Here is a 21,449-nt window from a genome sequence, read left to right as displayed (position 1 = left end):
ATCCGCAACCAATGCAGACTGCGGAGTGTTGGTGTTTTGATCAATTTTCTTTTCAAAACATTTAATAAAACTCATCCACGCCAACCCAAAAAGAGAAGAAGTTGAGTCGCCATGGGGGAATAGGAGGCAATATAAACCCAATGAATAAATACCGTATTTTTCCGAGTATAAGACTTAGTTTTGGGGGAGGAAAACAAGGGTGGGGAAATCCGCCTCTACCTCCCAGCAATTTACCTTTGGAGGACTGAGAATCTCCACAGACATCCTAAGCCTGTGATGATGAACCTATAGAAGATTGACACCTCCACCTGATCACACGCCTGGCAAGCCACTCCTACCCAGTCACATGACCATTAAGCCACACCCACAAAATAAGCCACATCCACAGCGGGGCAGTAAGAATTTTGGCTGCCCATTACTAGGGGGGTGCAGGCGTGGGGAGGGAAAGAAAGGGGTTTGGGCCCATGCACGCATGCTAACACACCCACACACATCTTTTAGGCACGTGAACCAAAAAAAGGGTTTGCCGTCACTGTCCCAAGGCTACGCCAGCTGCCCTCCCCTCTAAAAAGAACTTAGCAATGCCTCTAGCGTCAGAACGGGGAGGGGGCTCGGCAGAGGAGAAGCGGGATCCATTTACTTTTGGCATATTACCTGTCAGAGGAAGAAATGAAATATAATTTACGGTGTGGCATTTCCAGCAAGCAAATACATTCAAGCGTAAGCAATTAACTCGGGCTGTTTTTTTGGCAGGCTTGAGAAGATTACTCACAGGGTGTGAGTATGTGTCCTGAGTTACAATAACACATGATTCTTTCTTTCTTTTTCCCCCTGCCACGTTTGACTTCCACGGTTTCCTCCGCCCCTCTCCCCAAGCAAAAGGTTTATGATGACAAAAAAAAGTATCTGGTTGGACGAGAGGGACACTGACGTCACTCAAATGCCTTTTTTCCGTGTCCAAATCAGAGTTAATTGTGCCCATGTACTGATAGAGGAGAATGTCGGTAGCTCAGGATTGAATAGTGGGGGTCCTTCCTGTTCTCTGACCTTGGTGGGCTTTCTGGCAGATGTTTCATGACCGAACCAGGTAACATCATCAGTGCTAGTAGGAGTGGGGTTTGCAGAGAGGAGGAAGAGGAGGGGGGTGAAAGAGGAGGAGGGAAACTATGGGATCTTGGTATTCTCTGACAGTGGGATTCTTGCAGGCATTTCATGACTGAAATATGTGAGTGGGGTTTGCAGAGAGGAGGAGGAGAGGAGGAAGAGAAGTAGAAGAAGGAAGATGAGGAGGAGGAGGAGGAAGAAGGAAGAGACGGAGAAGAAGAAAAAGAAGGAGGAGGAGTAGAAAAGTATTACTAGCAGAAGGAGGAGGAGGAGGAGAAGTAGAAGAAGAAGGAGAAGGAAGGAGGAGGAAGAAGGAGGAAAAGGAGAAGAAGAAAAAGAAGGAGGAGGAGTAGAAGGAAAAGTATTACTAGCAGAAGGAGGAGGAGGAGGAGAAGAAGGAGAAGGAAGGAGGAGAAGGAGGAGGAAGAAGGAGGAGAAGAAGAAAAAGAAGGAGGAGGAGGAGGAGGAAGAAGGAGGAAAAGGAGAAGAAGAAAAAGAAGGAGGAGGAGTAGAAAAGTATTACTAGCAGAAGGAGGAGGAGGAGGAGGAGAAGAAGAAGGAGAAGGAAGGAGGAGAAGGAGGAGGAAGAAGGAGGAGAAGGAGGAGAAGAAGAAAAAGAAGGAGGAGGAGGAGGAGGAAGAAGGAGGAAAAGGAGAAGAAGAAAAAGGAGGAGGAGTAGAAAAGTATTACTAGCAGAAGGAGGAGGAGGAGGAGGAGAAGAAGAAGGAGAAGGAAGGAGGAGGAGGAGGAAGAAGGAGGAGAAGAAGAAAAAGAAGGAGGAGGAGGAAAAGTAGTATTAGCAGAAGGAGGAGGAGAAGGAGAGGGAGGAAGAGGAGGAAGGAAGAGAAGGAGGAGGAAAAAGGAGAGAAAGGAGAAGAAGAAAAAGAAGGAGGAGGAGGACAAATAGGAGTAGTTGTAGCAGAAGAAGAAGTAGGGGGGGGGAGGAGGAGGAGGAGGATGACAACAACAGCAACAACAACAACAACAACGATTATGGAATTCTTGATGTTCTCTGACTTGATGGTATTCTTCCAGACATCTCATAACCGAACTAGATAGCATCATCATAACAACATAACAACATCAACATAAAAGGGAGTGGGGTTTGCAGAGAGGAAGAGGAAGAGTGGGAGGAGGAGGGCAACTAGGGGATTCTTGGTGTTCTTGGACTTGGTGGTATTCGTGCAGGCATTTCATGACCGAACTAGGTATCATCATCAGCGCTAGAAGGGAGTACGTTTCGCAGGGAGGAGAAGGAGGAGTTGGAAGAGTAGGAGGAGGTCTATGAGATCCTTGGTGCTCTCTAAGTTTGGTGGGTTCGTCCTCCAATTGAGGAACTTCCATCTCAGTCAAACAGTAAACATCACCCTAATCGCGGAACCACCAAAAACACCACTCCCTTCTAGCACTTGATGATGTTACTTAGTGTGGTAACGAAACGTCTGCAAGAAAACCACCAAGCTCAGAGGGCACCAAGGACCACCAATGTACAAATTTCACACAGATGCTAAATTACACCCATCTTTTGGCATATTTGACTTTCCTTCTATCTGTGAGTCCAACACTAATTCTGTTTAGGTAAACAGTTCAAGGCACAAAGCACCTTTTGCTAATTGTTGAGCTATATGAACAATATTTCCAGCAGATTATGATAGGATTAAACTACACAATTGTTTACATTTCACTTCGCTTCTTGCAAAGGAGCACTCCAAGGAATTGCGCTTATGGTGTTATTGCATTGTATAAAATCCAGAGACTCGGACTCCCTGATTACAAAAGGCCCACAGATAAACGGACCCGATGCCTTTGTCCATGTTTATAAATAACGCTGTGAAAAGAACCAGGAGAACGACAAGAGAATGGAGTGAGGACAAAATTTAGGAAGGCAACAATGTTCCATGCTGAGTCTAAGAAGTCGAGGATGGAAATACATCGATTTTTCTTGCCCAAAGCACAGCATTGTAGTTCTAACAGCTACCAAACGGATAAGAATAAATTAAGTTTTGTCTGGCTGGATAGTGAGGGCCTGTTGCTGGAATGGTGGACTGAACCAAAGGCTTATTAGAATAATAATAGAATAGAGTAACAGAATAACAGTGTTGGAAGGGACCTTGGAGGTCTTCTAGTCCAACCCTCTGCCCAAGCAGGAAACTCTACACCGTTCCCAACAAATGGTTGTCCAATCTCTTCTTACAGACCCCTGGAGGGGTCTGTAATATGGTAAATGATTTAGCTTTACTAGATAAATGGTCAAAGCAATGGAAACTGCAGTTTAATGTTTCCAAATGTAAAATAATGCACTTGCTTTTAGGTTGGTTCTCTCCTTGATCAGTTTCCATCCTCCTCTTCTCTGTGACAACCCCTTAAATATTAGAAGACTCCTATCCTGGGTTAAAGGAACTAATAATTCAGAGTATTATGAGATTTGGAACAACTGGTACGATTGGATTGGTAACAAAGGTAAAGATAGGAATAAAATGTGAAATAACCAAGCAACCAACCCGCGCCTTGATTGGGACAGCATAACCAGTGACTTGGGGGAAAGGAGAAACATTTACTTTTTAATTAGATGAAAGCCTAATTAATTTGGAATATTGTGTACAGTTCTGGTCACTGCCCTTCAAGAAGCTGGAACTGGAAAAGGTGCAAAAAAGGGCAACAAGAATGATCAAGGAAATGGAGCATCCCTTATGAAAGCAGGTTGCAGCGCCTTGGTCTCTTCAGCCTTGAAAGACGGCGTTTAAGAGGTGACGTGATCGAAGAGTATAAAATCCTGCATGGGATAGAAAAGGTGGATAGAGAAAAATTATTTTCTCTATCACACAATACTAGGATGAGGGGGCCCTCCCTAAAGCTCATAGGTAAGAAAGTGAGGATAAATAAAGGGAAATATTTCTTCACCCAGAGGGTCCTTGGTTTATGGAATTCCCATCCAGAAGAGGTCGTGACAGCTGTCAGCCTGGATAGCTTCAAGGCAGGATTAGACAGATTCGTGGATGCCAAGTGTATTGGTGGTTATTGAAACGGATGTCCAAGTGCCACCTCTATGTTGGTTGAGACAGGCAGGATTCCCTTGGGTACCATTTGTTGGGGGTCAAGGGAAAGGGAGGGTTTTGCCTTCTCTTTCTGCTCAAGATCCCCATGTACAAATGGTGGGTCACAGAATTTATTTATTTATTTATTATTTAGATTTGTATGCCGCCCCTCTCCGCAGATGCGGGGCGGCTCACAACAAAGTGAAAACAATTTACAACAAATCTAAATTACTATTTAAAAATATTTAAAAGACCCCATTTTCTAAACACACATATATACAAACATACCATTCATAAATTGTATATGCCCGGGGGAGATGTCTCAGTTTCCCCATGCCTGATGACAAAGGTGGGTCTTAAGGACCTTACGAAAGGCAAGGAGGGTAGGGGCAGTTCTAATCTCCGGGGGGAGTTGGTTCCAGAGGGTCGGGGCCGCCACAGAGAAGGCTCTTCCCCTGGGCCCTGCCAACCGACATTGTTTAGTTGACGAGACCCGGAGAAGGCCCACTCTGTGGGACCTAATCGGTCGCTGGGATTCGTGCGGCAGCAGGCGGTCTCAGAGATATTCTGGTCCAGTGCCATGAAGGGCTGGACCCAATGGGTTTTGGCCCGATTCAGCATGGATCTTCTTATGTTCTTATGTTCTTAAGCCATTGGAACCTTCAGAGTTGGCTTTCACCAGTTGTGCTATCTGGACCGGGACTCACTGCTCACAGTCACTCATGCCCTCATCACCTCGAGGTTCCACTACTGTAACACTCTCTACATGGGGCTACCTTTGAAAAGTGTTCAGAAACTTCAGATCGTACAGAATGCAGCTGCGACAGCAATCATGGGCTTCCCAAGGTATGCCCATGTTACACCAACACTCCGCGGTCTACATTGGTTGCCGATCAATTTCCGGTCACAATTCAAAATGTTGGTTATGACCTATAAAGCCCTTCATGGCATCGGACCAGAATATCTCCAGGACCGCCTTCTGCCGCACGAATCCCAGCGACCGGTTAGGTCCCACAGAGTTGGCCTTCTCCGGGTCCCGTCAACTAAGCAATGTCGTTTGGCGGGACCCAGGAGAAGAGCCTTCTCTGTGGCGGCCCCAACCCTCTGGAACCAACTCTCCCCAGATATCAGAGTTGCCCCCACCCTCCTTGCCTTTTGCAAGCTCCTTAAACCCACCTCTGTCGTCAGGCATGGGGGAATTGAAATTTCCCTTTCCCCTAGGCTTATAAAATTTATACATGGTATGCTTGTATGTATGAGTAGTTCTTTAAATTGGGGTTTTTAAGATTATTTTTAATATTAGATTTGTTTACATTGTCTTTTTATATTGTTGTTAGCCGCCCCGAAGGTGGCATACAAATCAAATCAAATCAATCAATCAATCAATCAATAAATAAAGTACCCAAATAAATAAAGTACACAATGATGAATCTGCATAAAGACGGGAAGTTGAACAACTATCCTTGTGGTGTGACCAGAACAATCTAGAACTGAACACACTCAAAACCGTAGCAATGGTGGTAGACTTTAAGAGAAACCCTTCCACCCTTCCACCTCTCACAATACTAGACAACACAGTATCAACAGTAGAGACCTTCAAATGTCTAGGTTCTATCATATCTCAAGACCTAAAATGGTCACCTAACATCAAAAACATCATCAAAAAAGCACAACAAAGAATGTTCTTTCCGCACCAGCTCAGGAAGCTCAAACTGCCCAAGGAGCTGTTGATACAGTTCTACAGAGGAATCATTGAGTCTGTCATCTGCACCTCTATAACTGTCTGGTTTGGTGCTGCAACCCAACAGGACTGACACAGACTTCAGAGGATAATCAGAACTGCAGAAAAAACAATTGCTGCCAATCTGCCTTCCATTGAGGACCTGTATACTGCACGAGTCAAAAAGAGGGCGGGTAAAATATTTACTGACCCCTCACATCCTGGACACAAATTGTTTCAACTCCTACCCTCAAAACGTCGCTACAGAGCACTGCACACCAAGACAACTAGACACAAGAACAGTTTTTTCCCGAACGCCATCACTCTGCTAAACAAATAATTCCCTCAACACTGTCAGACTTTCTACTAAATCTGCACTTCTATTCTACTAGTTTTTCTCATCATTCCTATCACCCATTTCCTCCCATGTTGACTGTATGACTGTAACTTGTTGCGTATATCCTAAGATTTTTATTAATATTGCTTCTTCATTGCTTATTTGACCCCTATGACCATCATTAAGTGTCGTACCACATGATTCTTGACAAATGTATATTTTATTTTATGTACGTTGAGAGCATGTGCACCAAGACAAATTCCTTGTGTGTCCAATCACACTTGGCCAATAAAATTCTATTCTATTCTATTCTATTCTAAATTGGTTACAGGAATTAGGTATGTCTAGTTTCATGAAAAGGAGGACCAGGGGAGACATGTCTCCCTCTCCAGAGCTGCTCCGAGTCTTCGGAGAGGGGCGGCATACAAATCGAATAAATGAAATGAAATGAAATGACAGCAGTGTTCCAATATCTCAGGGAATGCCACAAAGAAGAGGGAGTCAAACTATTCTCCAAAGCATCTGAAGGCAGGACAAGTTTGACTATCAAAGTTCTCTCGTTCTACTCTTCAACCAGGACACATTTGGATGGACCTACCCATCAACAATAATGGAGCTTCAAGCCGTGATGAAAAAGTTTGAACTATCAAAGTTCTCTTGTTCTACTCTTCAACCAGGACCCGTCTTGATGGACCTACCCATCAATAGTAATGAAATTTTAAGCCAAGTTTCAGCTGTCATTTCAATTCCTTACAACGCTTCAGAATTCATGGAATTTCACGGGCCCATCTGGCTTGAAAATACTCAGGGTGCAGCCCCAAACAGATGGTGGGACCTCTGATTGAAGGAGGCCGGCTCTAACCTGTGCATTACGATGCTAGATCTTGCTCCGCCATAAGGCAGGGACCACACTGTGAATTTCCTTTCGCGCTTGTGTCGAAGCTGCTGGTATTCACATGCAAATGTATTTCGGTTTCATTAACACACACACACACACACAGAGAGACAGACTTGGGATTTCTTGAACCAGATGGCAATCCTTTTAAGGAAACCGTTCAAGGAAGTTCTCACGTTGATTTACAAGGCCTGTAGATCCACCAGGAACCAAAGGTTGCTTTTAAGGTCTGTGCAACCATCTGTCTTCCTTTGAGGAAGTCCAGACAGGAAACCAAAACTAGGAGCGCTCGCACTAAATTTATGGCAAGGTTACCGTTACAGGTTTTGCAAGCCTGAAAGCCCCTTTTACGTCTACTTTTCTGGGAATTCTGTGATTCCCTTTCCATTCTCATTCTTTCTGAAATATCTCTTGTTTGGCTATTGTCTTAGCTGAAGATCTTCCCTCCGTCTCCCAAGGTAATTCTCACAGTCCATTATGTCAGTTCCTCATGTTGTGGTGACACCCAACCATAAGTCTAGCGCCAATTCTCCCGACAGATCTTTAAGCTGATTGGCAGGAAAGGCAGAAGGACACCCCCACTATGAACGCCTGATTGGTCAGATTGTAAAAATGGGTCATTCTTTGTCCTGATCAGTGCTGGGCAACAGGGACCGTATGAGAAAAGAATTTATTTATTTTATTTATTTATTTATTTTGTCTAATACACAATGAGGGTTTTAGTGGGTATATATCTATATACACATAGTAAAATACATGATGAGGGGTTATAGAGGAGATACTCATAGTAAAATATATCTAAGAAAGAATAGAAAAGAAGATATAGGAATAGAACATATCAATGAAAGAATAGAAGAAGAGATATAGGAATAGAAGAAAGGAATAGGAGATATAGGAGAGCAATAGGACAGGGGACGGAAGGCACTCTAGTGCACTTGTACTCGCCCCTTACTGACCTCTTAGGAATCTGGATAGGTCAACAGTAGATAATCTAAGGGTAAAGTGTTGGGGGTTTGGGGAGGACACTATGGAGTCCGGTAATGAGTTCCACACTTCGACAACTCGGTTACTGAAGTCATATTTTTTACAGTCAAGTTTGGAGCGGTTAATATTAAGTTTAAATCTGTTGTGTGCTCTTGTGTTGTTGTGGTTGAAGCTGAAGTGGTTGCCGACAATTAGCAGGGTATTTTCAACCATGACTCCCTTCACAGCCAACTGGACCAACTCTGAAATTCAAAATCCTGTATCCTCCCTGTATGCTTTTACATTTTAAAATAATTATGAAATGTCATCAGGGTGACATCAGGCCAACCTGATGACAGGAATAATAATAATAATAAAAAATCACACATAACTCCGAAGCTACGCCAGAATCCGTCTTCCAATTTGCCAGTGGTTTCCTGTGAGTACGAGTTCCATCCCACCCAAAATTTCCATCCCCAAATTTCTCATCGCTTACGAAGGGGAGAAGAAGGAAGAATTGCGGCTAGAATGGGATGCATTCCAGCAGACGTGGTTGGTAAATCCACAGTAACTGAATTTAAACATGCCTGGGATAAACATATATCCATCGTAAGATAAAATACAGGACATAGTATAAGGGCAGACTAGATGGATCATGAGGTCTTTTTCTGCCATCAGTCTTCTATGTTTCTATGTTTATCTTTTTCAAACGCTCCGTACAAAAGGAGTTAACTTTGCTTCAGATTAGAAAATCATTTTAAAAAACCCAAAAAAACCTTGCCATAATTACATTGCCCTGGTCTGCATTCCCAAAGGAGCATATGGACTTTTTACCGCTGGAAACGCTTTTGCGTTACTGTGAACTCCGCGCACATTCCTTTTAATTACATATGTGCCTGCTGAGGACATATGATGAAGTCTGGCAAACTAATTTGCTACCAGCATGAGACCAGGAATAAATACTAAATATTACACCCCAGTTGGGTTTTCTCTACACTATCCATTATCTCTAGAGACGGGACTAAATGAAAATTGCCCCAGCCGTTTAAATACGCCAAGGGAAATGAAAAACAAGGCAGAAAATGATTTTGTTTTGGGTTTTATTTAATTTTTTTTAAATGAAGGCACCCAATCCTGCTTTGATTTCTTCTTTCTTCTCCCGTTGGTAAGCGGTGAGAAATTTAACGATAGAGGTTTGGTGAGGTGGAACGTTAAAAATTGCAGGAAATCATTTTGGCAAATGGGAAGACAGGTTCTGATATACCTTTGGCCCACTTGAAAGACACGGACTGGTCAAGGCCAAAAAACGTTAGCAGAGATCCTAACGTGGAAGCGGTGTGCCATAAGGGTCTGTTCTGGGTCCTATTCTTTTTAATATGTTTGTGAGTGACATAGGGGAAGGTTTGGTAGGGAAGGTTTGCCTATTTGCCGATGACTCTAAAGTGTGCAATAGGGTTGATATTCCTGGAGGCGTCTGTAATATGGTAAATGATTTAGCTTTACTAGATAAATGGTCAAAGCAATGGAAACTGCAGTTTAATGTTTCCAAATGTAAAATAATGCACTTGGGGAAAAGGAATCCTCAATCTGAGTATTGTATTGGCAGTTCTGTGTTAGCAAAAACTTCAAAAGAAAAGGATTTAGGGGTAGTGATTTCTGACAGTCTCAAAATGGGTGAACAGTGCAGTCAGGCGGTAGGGAAAGCAAGTAGGATGCTTGGCTGCATAACTAGAGGTATAACAAGCAGGAAGAGGGAGATTGTGATCCTGCTATATAGAATGCTGGTGAGACCACATTTTGAATACTGTGTTCAGTTCTGCAAAAGGCGGTAGGGAAAGCAAGTAGAATGCTTGGATGCACAGTTTTAATCCCCCTAGATTTAAAGTTTGCTCAAGTTCTTTTCATTTTTATTTGGTCCCTTTGAGTCAGTCTTGACCACTGGAGACCACCTGGATAGCTCCCTGAAGCTTCTTTGACAAGTTTTAAAAGTGGTTTGCCATTACTACCTTTCTAGGGTTGAAAGAAAGGAACTTCTTTCAATAAACTAACCTCCCCCCTTTCCCCCTCACACACAGAGAGAGAGACAGAGACAGAGAGAGAGGGTCCAGTGGTGGGATTCACATATTTTTACTACCGGTTCTGTGGGTGTGGTTTGTTGGGTGTGGCAGGAGAAGGATACCGTAAAATCTCCATTCCCTACCCACTCCAGGGGAAGGATACTGTAAAATTTATTTATTTATTATTATTTATTTCTTAGATTTGTATGCCGCCCCTCTCCGTAGACTCGGGGCGGCTAACAACAGTAATAAACAGCATGTAACAAATCTAATGTTTAAAATAATTTAAAAACCCTTATTAAAACCAAACATACACACAAACATACCATGCATAAATTGTATAGGCCTAGAGGGAAAAGGGTAGTTCAGTTCCCCCAAGCCTGATGACAGAGGTGGGTTTTGAGGAGCTTACAAAAGGCAAGGAGGGTGGGGGCAATTCTGATCTCTGTGGGGAGCTGGTTCCAGAGGGTCGGGGCCGCCACAGAGAAGGCTTTTCCCCTGGGTCCCGCCAGACGACATTGTTTAGTTGACGGGACCCGAAGAAGACCGACTCTGTGGGACCTAACTGGTCGCTAGTCCCCATTCCCTCCCCATTCCCTCCCACTCTAGGGAGAAGGATACTGCAATATCCCCATTCCCTCCCCATTCCAGGGAAAGGATACTATAAATTCTCCATTCTTTCCCCACTCCAGGGAAAAGATACTGCAAAATCCCCATCTCCTCCTGATCAGCTGGGACTCGGGAGGCAGAGAATATATGGGGCTGGGGCCAGCCAGAAGTGGCATTTACCGGTTCTCCGAACTACTCAAAATTTCCGCTATCAGTTCTCCAGATCTGGTCAGAACCCGCTGAATCCCACCTCTGACACACACACGTGTCTAATTGTGACTAGTGAACCATGTGCCCATGGTGGAACTAGAATTCATCATCTCCTGGTTTCTAGCCCGATCTCTTAAGCACAACACCAAATTCTCTTCCAAATACTTGAGCAGTGGTTAAAACAAAGCACAACTCGGTTTTAATTTCTGACTACTTTTGAGCACAGCTCAAATACTGGCTATCTTCAGCCTTTGACTGAGCACAAAAAGAAGACACAGATCACATCACATCAAAACGGGGTGACTTCATCGACCCAATCGATCCCTAAATAGTTTGTCCCTCCCAAAGCACCTTCCCCTTACAAACTAGAGCTTCTCTCTTCCCTTTTAATACACTGATGGCGGTGTCTTTGAACAAGGGATGGTTGTATCTCCAGGATGCAGTACCATATTTTTAAATTTTATTTATTTGTTTGTTTGTTCGTTTGTTTATTTATTTGATTTGTATGCCGCCCCTCTCCAAAGACTCGGGGCGGCTAACAACAATATAAAAAGACAATGTAAACAAATCTAATATTAAAAACAATCTAAAAAACCCCAATTTAAAGAACCACTCATACATACAAGCATACCATGTATAAATTCTATAAGCCTAGGGGGAAGGGAAATTTCAATTCCCCCATGCCTGACAACAGAGGTGGGTTTTAAGGAGCTTGCCAAAGGCAAGGAGGATGGGGGCAACTCTGATATCTGGGGGGAGCTGGTTCCAGAGGGTCGGGGCTGCCACAGAGAAGGCTCTTCTCCTGGGTCCCGCCAAACGACATTGCTTAGTCGACGGAACCCGGAGGAGGTCAACTCTGTGGGACCTAACCGGACGCTGGGATTCGTGCGGCAGAAGGCGGTGCCGGAGATAGCAATAGCACTTAGACTTATATACCTCTTCACAGTGCTTGACAGCCCTCTCTAAGCGGTTTACAGAGAATCAGCCTCTTGCCCGCCAACAATCTGGGACCTCATTTTACTCACCTTGGAAGGATGGAAGGCTGAGTCAACTTTGAACTGATTGAGATTCGATCTGCCAAACTGCTGGCAGCTGGTGATAAGCAGAAGTAGCTTGCAGGACTGCACTCTAATCACTGCACCACCGAAGCTCTTAAAAGAGGGTGAAAATTTGGCTGTGTCTTATACACCACCAATCCTCTCAAATGGAGGTTTCAGAGGCTGAAAAAAGCTTGTGAAACCCCTGTTTCAGAGGGTTGTTTTTCTGTCTGTGGGCAGACTTAGTCTGCAATACTGCATTCTAACCATTGAGCACCAGGGAAAGAAGGAAGGAGGGAGGGAGAGAGGGAGGAAGGAAGGGTAATAGCCATAGCACTTAAACTTATATATCACTTGATGGCCCTCTCTGTAGTTTACAGTGTCAGCCTATTGCCCCCCAAACAATCTGGGTCCTCATTTTACCCACCTCGGAAGGATGGAAGGCTGAGTCAACCTTGAGCCAGTTTGAATCGAACTGCTGGCCATTGGCACAGACAGACTGCAATGGTGTATTCTAACCACTGCGCCACCACGGCTCTTTATAACAGACATGCTGTTGGAGACCCTTCTCCCTTTTTCTCCCCCAGCTTACCTTCCAGTGGGCAGAAACGAGTCACCTGCTCAGGCATGAGCTTCCCTTGCTTGTGTTGACAGTATGTCTCGGCAATTTCTTGTCGGCACTGCTTGGATTTGGCCCTGGATAGAGCCGAGAGGGCCTCCTTGCCTGAAATGTCACATTTGGGCTGCTGATCGTACCCAAGTTCTGGAGAGCCGTTCCCGCTCCGTTTCGTATGAGGCTGTCCGACGGACTTTGGGGTGTCTTTCAGAGAGTTGCCATTGTTGTTGGGTTTAGGGGCAGAATTGTCCGAGGGCAGACGCTCATTGAAATTTTTCCCAAGGACCGAGTTCTCCTTGGCTTTCTCCTCCTGTTCCAGCTTCCTCCGTAGGCGTTCCTTCTGTGCACTGATGGGCTTTTTCACCAGTTCTGGGTGGTGCTTCTGCTTCTGGGACCGGGGAGCAAAATTGCTATTGTCAATGTTCTCAAAGTCCTTGGGGACAGAGTTCTCATTGTTGCTGTCTATTCGTGTCTTCTCCTTTGGCCGGTGGGAAAAATAGCCATCCTAGAAGGACAGGAAAAAGAAAGATTATGACATGTTGCGACAACAGTCTACTTCCAACCGCACAGTTTAGTTTAGTTTAGTTTTATTGGATTTATATGCTGCCCCTCTCAGAGGATTTGGGCCGGCTTAAAACAAATAAAAAAGACAATGTACGTTGAAATCCAATTAATTCAGATTAAAAGTTAAATCTAAAAAACAACAACGATTAAAATACATACATATCCATTCAATCAACAAACCCACTATACATTCATCAGCCAGAGGGCAGAATCTAATGACACCAAACTTGGCAGCACAAGTGAGTCTTTAGACTCTTATGAAAGGCGAGGAGGGTGGGCAAATCTCTGGGGGAAGCTAATTCTAGAGGGCCACCGGGGCCCCCACAGAGAAGGCTCTTCCCCTAGGTCCCGCCAAGCGACATTGTCTAGTTGACAGGATCTGTAAAAGGCCGACTCTGTGGGACCTAACCGGTTGCTGGGATTCGTGTGGCAGGAACACTAACCCTGGACGTGAGTGATGTCAAGTTGGCCACCTTTAAGCCAGTCACATGACCTTTAAGCCACCCCTATCACATGACTGCCAAGCCACTCCCACCTAGTCACATGGCCAGCAAGCCACACCCACAAAATAAGCCACACTCACAGTAGGGTAATAAATTTTTTTGCAGCCCTTCACTGAGTAGTTAATAGTAGTAGTAGTAGTAGTAGGAGGAGGACTGTGGGGATCCTTGGTTCTCTCAGAACTTGGTTGCTTTCTTGCAGATGTTTCATCACCCGACTAGTTAATACCATCAATGCTTGAGGAGAGAGGAGTTTTGGGAATGGAGGAAAAGGAGGAGGAAGAGGGATCTACATGTAATCTGTAATCTGGTGATCCCCGATTTTGAGCCTCACTGCTTGCTACAGCTTCGCTATATTAGTTCCAAATTGCCTTAATCTCTCGGACCACGGAGAAAGCAGAACGAGGACATTCTATAGAACTAACACTTATTTAAAGCTCACATTCATTTCTCTTTCAGCTACAGTTCTTCTGGGTAACATCTGCTTCTCACCCTGCTATCATTCGCTTTCCCTAAACTATAATGGCCACTTCAAAAGCAGATGCTGCTGCCACAGTTCACTGGACTTACTAGCACCATTCTATTTTTTAAAAAAAACAAAAAAAACCCCAAAACAAACCAAAACCCTTAGGAAACCCTCCAACAAAACAGAAAGAAGATCAAAAAATGGCGGTATAAAATCCCAATTCAACACAAGTACAACAACAGAGCGGCTTGATTTGCACAAGTTGGTTTCTTCTGACATTTGCAAAAGACTAAACTGGTAGTAAGCTGCTGGTGACATCACGATGACGTTACTGGACCGGTTCTCTTGGTATTGGTCCATGGACACCGCCATCTTTTTTTGAGGGTGAAATACTTTTTTGAACTTTTTCTGTTTTTTTTTTCCTTTTGTGCATGAACAAAAGCCGAGTTCCTGGTACATATGTTGTCATTTTTGGTTTTGGTTTACGGGGAGGCTTTTAATTCCTTTGGCACTGCTCATGTGTTGCCCACGAGACACAGCCACGCGGAATGGGAGGAAACGAACCAGCGGCAAGATAAGTTGGAACTGGGGGGGGATGCAGTGGGGGTAGTAAATTTATGTACTATTTATTAAATACTTAATAGTTTTTTTTATTGTCCTTCCTTCTCTAGTACCTTAGTATGATCCTGAATTACTTTTAAAATAGGAAATAATTAAATAGTATGTTTTTACCCATAAATGCTTTAATCATTTGAATCATGATCTAGAACTGGACTTTTATAGCAATTAAAGAAAACCGAGCTACTTGCCTAATCTGTTATCATACTGAACCTTGTGGGTTCAGTACAAAACCTTAAAATGTGACTGTGCTCCTCAACAAATAATGCTGTCTATCGTTTGTCCTTTTGGCGGCTATTTAAATAATGTGACTTAATTAACTGAAAAAGTGCCCGAGCACTTGTTTGAAAACTTATCTTAGTCAGTAAGCCACTCTCACTCAGTCACATGAGCTTTAAGCCACCCCTGGTCACATGATTTAAGCCACTCCCATCTAGTCACATGGCCAGCAAGCCACTCCTGCCCAGTCACATGATCACAAAGCCACACCCACAAAATAAGCCATGCCCACAGTATGGCAGCATAACTTTTGGTAGTCTATCACTGGTTAGAACCCAGCCCTGGACAAAAGCATCTGATGTTGGGGGTAAACTGGTGATCTGGGGGGGGGGGTTCGGGGGGGGGTTCCAAGGCTTTCAAGACTTAGGTTACAGCCATCTTGCAACAAATAAAATGGGACAACCAGAGAGTTGAAAATAATTAGGACCAAAAGGGGTCTGATTTAGTTCTTTCAAAGTGAGGAACACCAAAGCCCATCTATTTTATTTATTTATTTATTTTATTTATTTATTTATTACTTAGATTTGTATGCCGCCCCTCTCCGAAGACTCGGGGCGGCTCACAACACGTGGAAACAAATCATAAATAATCTAACAAATTTAAAATTAAAAGATTTAAAAGACCCCATATACTAACAGACATAAACACAAGCATACCATATATAAATTAAACATGCCCAGGGGAAGATGTTTCAGTTCCCCCATGCCTGACGGCAAAGGTGGGTTTTAAGGAGTTTACGGAAGGCAGGAAGAGTAGGGGCAGTTCTAATCTCTGGGGGGAGTTGGTTCCAGAGGGTCGGGGCTGCCACAGAGAAGGCTCTTCCCCTGGGGCCCGCCAACCGACATTGTTTAGTTGACGGGACCCGGAGAAGGCCCACTCTGTGGGACCTGATCGGTCGCTGGGATTCGTGCGGCAGGAGGCGGTCTCGGAGATATTCTGGTCCAATGCCATGAAGGGCTTTAAAGGTCATAACCAACACTTTGAATTGTGACCGGAAACTGATCGGCAACCAATGCAGACTGCGGAGTGATTGTGAAACATGGGCATACCTAGGTAAGCCCATGACTGCTCTCGCAGCTGCATTCTGCACGATCTATGTCCCTAACCAGGGTCAGAAATGAACATCACCTGAGCTCCACCTCTGCTGGCAAAGCCCAAACCCGTGGACAAGCCAAGATCTTCTCTTCTCCTTGCCTTGAGTCACTTGAATCATATTGTCATTTGGTTCTTCATGCATGATTGCTCGCTAATCACACAAACAATATTTCTCCTGCAAGTGTATGAGCAAAATCCTGGAAAGTCTACCCCAAAATAATAAAAGCCAATCATAACAGTTCTTGAGAATCATGTCCCCAAAGGTTCATAAATACAAACCGTTTATACTCTAAAATCTACAACGAGTAGAAACGGCTGCTTTTACGAGATTTCTTCAGCTGACCACAGGCAGTCCTTGACTCACGACAATTGAGGCCAATTTTATTTTGTTGCTTGAGTGAGACAGTTGTTATGAGTTTTCCTCTGTTTTACCACCTAAGTGAATCATTGCAACTGTTAAGCTACTAACACAGTTACAAAGCAAATCTACTTCGACTACTCCAATGCTCTCTACATGGGGCTACCTTTGAAGAGGTATGCCCATGTTACACCAACACTCCACAGTCTGCATTGGTTGCCGATCAATTTCCGGTCACAATTCAAAGTGTTGGTTATGACCTATAAAGCCCTTCATGGCATCGGACCAGAATATCTCCGGGACCGCCTTCTGCCACACAAATCCCAGCGACCAGTTAGGTCCCACAGAGTTGGCCTTCTCCGGGTCCTGTCCACTAAGCAATGTCGTTTGGCGGGACCTAGGAGAAGAGCCTTCTCTGTGGCGGCCCCGACCCTTTGGAACCAGCTCCTCCCAGAGTTGCCCCCACCCTCCTTGCCTTTTGCAAGCTCCTTAAAATCCACCTCTGTCGTCAGGCATGGGGGAATTGAAATTTCTCTTCCCACTAGGCTTATAGAATTTATACATGGTATGCTTGTATGTATGAGTGGTTCTTTAAATTGGGTGTTTTTAGATTGTTTTTAATATTAGATTTGTTTACATTGTCTTTTTATATTGTTGTTAGCCGCCCCGAGTCTTCAGAGAGGGGCGGCATACAAATCTAATAAATAATAATAATAATAATAATAATAATAATAGCGTTCGGAAACTTCAAATCATGCAAAATACAGCTACGTGAGCGGTCATGGGCCTCCCCAGACACACCCATGTCTCTCCAATACTCCGCAGACTGCATTGGTTGCTGATTGGTTTTCAGACACAATTCAGTGTTGGTAATGACCTATAAAGCCCTACATGGCATTGGGCCAGATTACTTGTGGGACTGCCTTCTGCCGTATGAATCTCAATGACCAGTCAGGTCAGAGTCGGCCTTCTCCAGGTCCCATCAACCAGACAATGTTGCTAGGTGGGGCCTAGGGGAAGAGCCTTCTCTGAGGGGGCCCCAGCCCTCTGGAATCAGCTCCCCCCAGAGATTCGTAATACCCCCACCCTCCTCGCCTTCCATAAGAGTCTGAAGATTCATTTATGTTTCCAGGCTTGGGGTCCCTGGCTGATGAATGTTATATGTGGCTGAATTATATACAATTGATTTTTACAATATTAGGGATTTTAGTTTAGATTTTTAGCTAATTAATTGGATTTGTCATTGTATTTTATTGTTTTTTATTATATGTTGTAAGCCACCCCGAGTCTTCGGAGAGGGGCGGCATAGAAATTCAATCAATCAATCAATCAATCAATCTATCTATCTATCTATCTATCTATCTATCTATCTATCTATCTATCTATCTATCTATCTATCTATCTATCTATCTATCAATCATTCTGTCTTTCCTGTTGACTTTGCTTGCCAGAAGATCGCAAGAGGGGATGACATGATCCAGGGATGCTATGACCATCATAAATAGGACTCATCTGCCAATCATCTGAATTTGGATCACGTTGCCAATGGGGAGGCTGCAACTGTCATGTGAAAAACAGTTGTGTCACTTTTTTTCCAAAGCTGTTGACACTTTCAACGATCAAACTAAACAAACGGTTATAAGTCAAGATCTACCGGTATCATTTTAACATTTGGAATACAAGCTTCTTTCTCCACTTTCTGTTCTCTTCTTTAGCTACGTGGTCTTCAGCTTTAGCCACTCTTGAAGAAAGCTGAAAGACGGTCTTGCTCTGGCTCAGAAACACCTCAACGCAAGCAAAGGTGAACCTCACCTGTTTTAAGGCTGTGTAAAATATTCAAAGCAGGAGATTTGATTTCAAAGCCGTTTAGGTTAACTGAGCCACATCTTAAAAGTCTTTGTCAATAGCTGCATTAAAGTGGATGTCTCTCAAAGGGTTTGCCCACAAGCCAAGTTGGAAAACTAGGGTTTGTTCTTCAGGCTAGGAGGCATCAAGCAATGGAACAGCTCAATCAACCAATGAACAGCACAATCAGCCTATGGAACAGCTCAACCAACCAATCAAGCAATGGAACAGCTCAACCAACCAATGAACGGCACAATCAACCAATGGAACAGCAATGGAAAAGCTCAATCAGCCAATGGAACAGCTCAATAAACTAATGGAACAGCTCAGTCAACCAATGGAACAGCTCAATCAACCAATGGAACAGCTCAATCAACCAATCAACCAATGGAACAGCTTAATCAACCAATGAACAGCACAATCAACCAAATGAACAGCTCAATCAACCAATCAACCAGTGGAACAGCTTAATCAACCAATGAACAGCACAATCAACGAATGGAACAGAAGTTGTGGGAGTTTCACCACTGGAAACTTTCAAGAACTGCACTGCCATCTGTCAGAAATAGTGTAGGGCCTCCCGTTTAGCCAGGGGGTTAGACTACTACAAGGTTCCTTCCAAACTTTGTTATTCTGTTATTCAAGCAAGCCATCATTCTCAGCTTGTGGCCAACATTTACCAAATTGCAAAAGGGGTTTTGTGCTTAATTTAATCATCCCTGCTAGCAAGGGGTGAAAGGATAATTTTGTAAATAGCCCAGAGTTAAAATAGATGGCAAATAAATTTGATAAATAGATAAATAAAAAAACAATTAAAGGTACACAGTTGCTTTCAAACGTTTTTTCCTTCCTTCCTTCCTTCCTTCCTTCCTTCCTTCCTTCCTTCCTTCCTTCCTTCCTTCCTTCCTTTTCTAGTTTTTTGCCTTGGCTTTTTCTATTTTCTCATCTTCCGCATGATGAGCAACTGCCTCGCGTTTCCAGAAAGCTGGGGCCTGACACATTAAAATGTTTATTTGCAACAGATTTTGAGATAAACAAAACAGGATGGCTTGCAGCAGCAAACAATGGCTTTTTTATGTTTTATTTTTTGGATCTGATGGCTTCCAAGTCCTCAAAAAGCCGTTCTGCCTGAAAGAGAAACGAGGTTCGTCTTCTCCACTTCAACCAGGGCCAATGGAAGAGCAGAATGAACTCTCATCAACGTGAACTTCTTTGAAAACCTCACTATGTTGGCAGGAGAGGACAAGAGCCAAGCCAAAGGGAGCAGATGGGAGAAGACAGATGCTTAGGAAATTGGCTTTATCCATATGCTTCCCCTCATTTAACCCTTTATTATTTATTTACCCTATTTTTGGTGTATAAGACGCACTGGAATATAAGACGCACCTTAGTTTTTGGGGAGGGAAATAGGGAAAAGAATCTGCCTATCAGATATTCATCTGGCTAGCACCCTCAGTCTGGTCAGCTTCAGCACATTATTTTATCCCCTGGTTATGGGCTTAATTTTTTTTTAATAACAAGCAACAAGCTTGCAAGCGGGTAAGTGCTGGGAACATCGTTAGTACCTGGTTAGGGCAGGAAAGAAATTTACTCAGAGCAAGGTAGAGCAATGAAAAAAACCCTGCAAAGACTTAGGGCTTGGAAAACATTCTTCTTTGCAGAGAGTAACAATGAAAGAGCTTGCAAGCGGGTAACAGCTGGGAACATCTTTAGCACCTGGCTAGGGCTGGAAAGAAACTTACTCAGAGCAAGTTAGAGCAATGAAAAAAACCCTGCAAAGACTTAGGGCTTGGAAAATATTCTTCTTTGCAGAGAGTAACAATGAAAGAGCTTGCAAGAGGGTAAGAGCTGGGAACATCGTTAGCACCTGGCTAGGGCTGGAAAGAAACTTACTCAGAGCAAGTTAGAGCAATGAAAAAAACCCTGCAAAGGCTTAGGACTTGGAAAACATTCTTTGCAGAGAGAAACAATGAAAGAGCCTGCAAGGTAAGAGCTGGGAAGATCATTGCACCTAAATAGGGCTTGTGGGGGGAAAGCTACATTCAGTGTATAAAACTCACCCAAATTATCAGCCTCTTTTAGGGAAGAAAAGGGTGCGTCTTATACACCGAAAAATACGGTATTCCTCCGTTACATATTTCTTTCTTTTCTTTTCTTTTTTTAAAGAAAGGGGGAAATCAAATGGCGTTTTCATAATTAATGCAAAAATGCAGAATTTGGAGACAACACTCCCAAATTCCAGTTCCAGAAACGAATTGCAATTGAATGTACAAGTAGGCTTCAACTTACGACCGCAATGAAGCACAATGTTTCTGTTGCTAAGCAAGACAGGGGGTTGAGTGAGCTTTGCTTGGCACAGTGAATCACTGTAGTTGTTAAATTGGGAGTTGAACAAAGTACAGTGGTACCTCTACCCACAAATGCCTCTACTTATGAACTTTTCTAGATAAGAACCAGGTGTTCAAGATTTTTTGGCCTCTTCTCAAGAACAATTTTCCACTTACAAACCTGAGCCTCTGAAACTATAACCGGAAAAGGCAGGGAGAAGCCTCCATGGGACCTCTCTAGGAATCTCCTGGGAGGAAACAGGGCCGGAAAAGGTGGGGAGAAGCCTCTGTGGGGCCTCTCTAGGAATCTCCTGGGAGGAAACGGATGGAAAAGGTGGGAGAAGCCTCTGTGGGGCCTGTCTAGGAATCTCCAGGGAGGAAACAGGGCCAGAAAAGGTGGGGAGAAGCCTCCATGGGGCCCCTCTAGGAATCTCCTGGGAGGAAACAGGACCAGAAAAGGTGGGGGAGACGCCTCCATGGGGCCCCTCTAGGAATCTCCTGGGAAGAAACAGGGCCTCCACCCACCCTGTGGTTTCCCCAATTGCACACATTATTTGCTTTTACATTGCTTCCTATGGGAAAAATTGCTTCTTCTTACAAACGTTTCTACTTAAGAACCTGGTCATGGAATGAATTAAGTTTGTAAGTAGAGGTAGCACTGTATATCCAAGCAGCATCTTTCTGAAAATGCTTCTCTTTTTTCCCCCTTCCTAAACCACCTTTTTACAAATAAAAATGTGTCATGTGTTCCAAGTATTCACAGGCAAGGGGAATGCAATAAAGATCAGTTCCTTCCCTCCTTGCCTTTTCTTCG

At 43.8% G+C, this 21,449-nt stretch overlaps 1 protein-coding gene across 1 annotated transcript in view; it reads right to left on the bottom strand.

The window, feature by feature from the left end:
• The window catches only part of XYLT1 (xylosyltransferase 1), a 192,349-nt gene that overhangs the window by 78,802 nt on the left and 92,098 nt on the right, over positions 1-21,449 (bottom strand). Inside the window, exon 3 of the mRNA XM_070761135.1 lies at positions 12,560-13,088. Coding sequence (XP_070617236.1) covers positions 12,560-13,088 — 529 coding nt within the window. The remainder of the gene's footprint in view (positions 1-12,559; positions 13,089-21,449) is intronic.

The sequence above is a fragment of the Erythrolamprus reginae genome, chromosome 9 (assembly GCF_031021105.1).
Source record: "Erythrolamprus reginae isolate rEryReg1 chromosome 9, rEryReg1.hap1, whole genome shotgun sequence".
NCBI lineage: Eukaryota > Metazoa > Chordata > Lepidosauria > Squamata > Dipsadidae > Erythrolamprus > Erythrolamprus reginae.
Note: the sequence above shows the minus strand (reverse complement) of the source record. Positions and strands in the feature narration are given on the sequence as shown.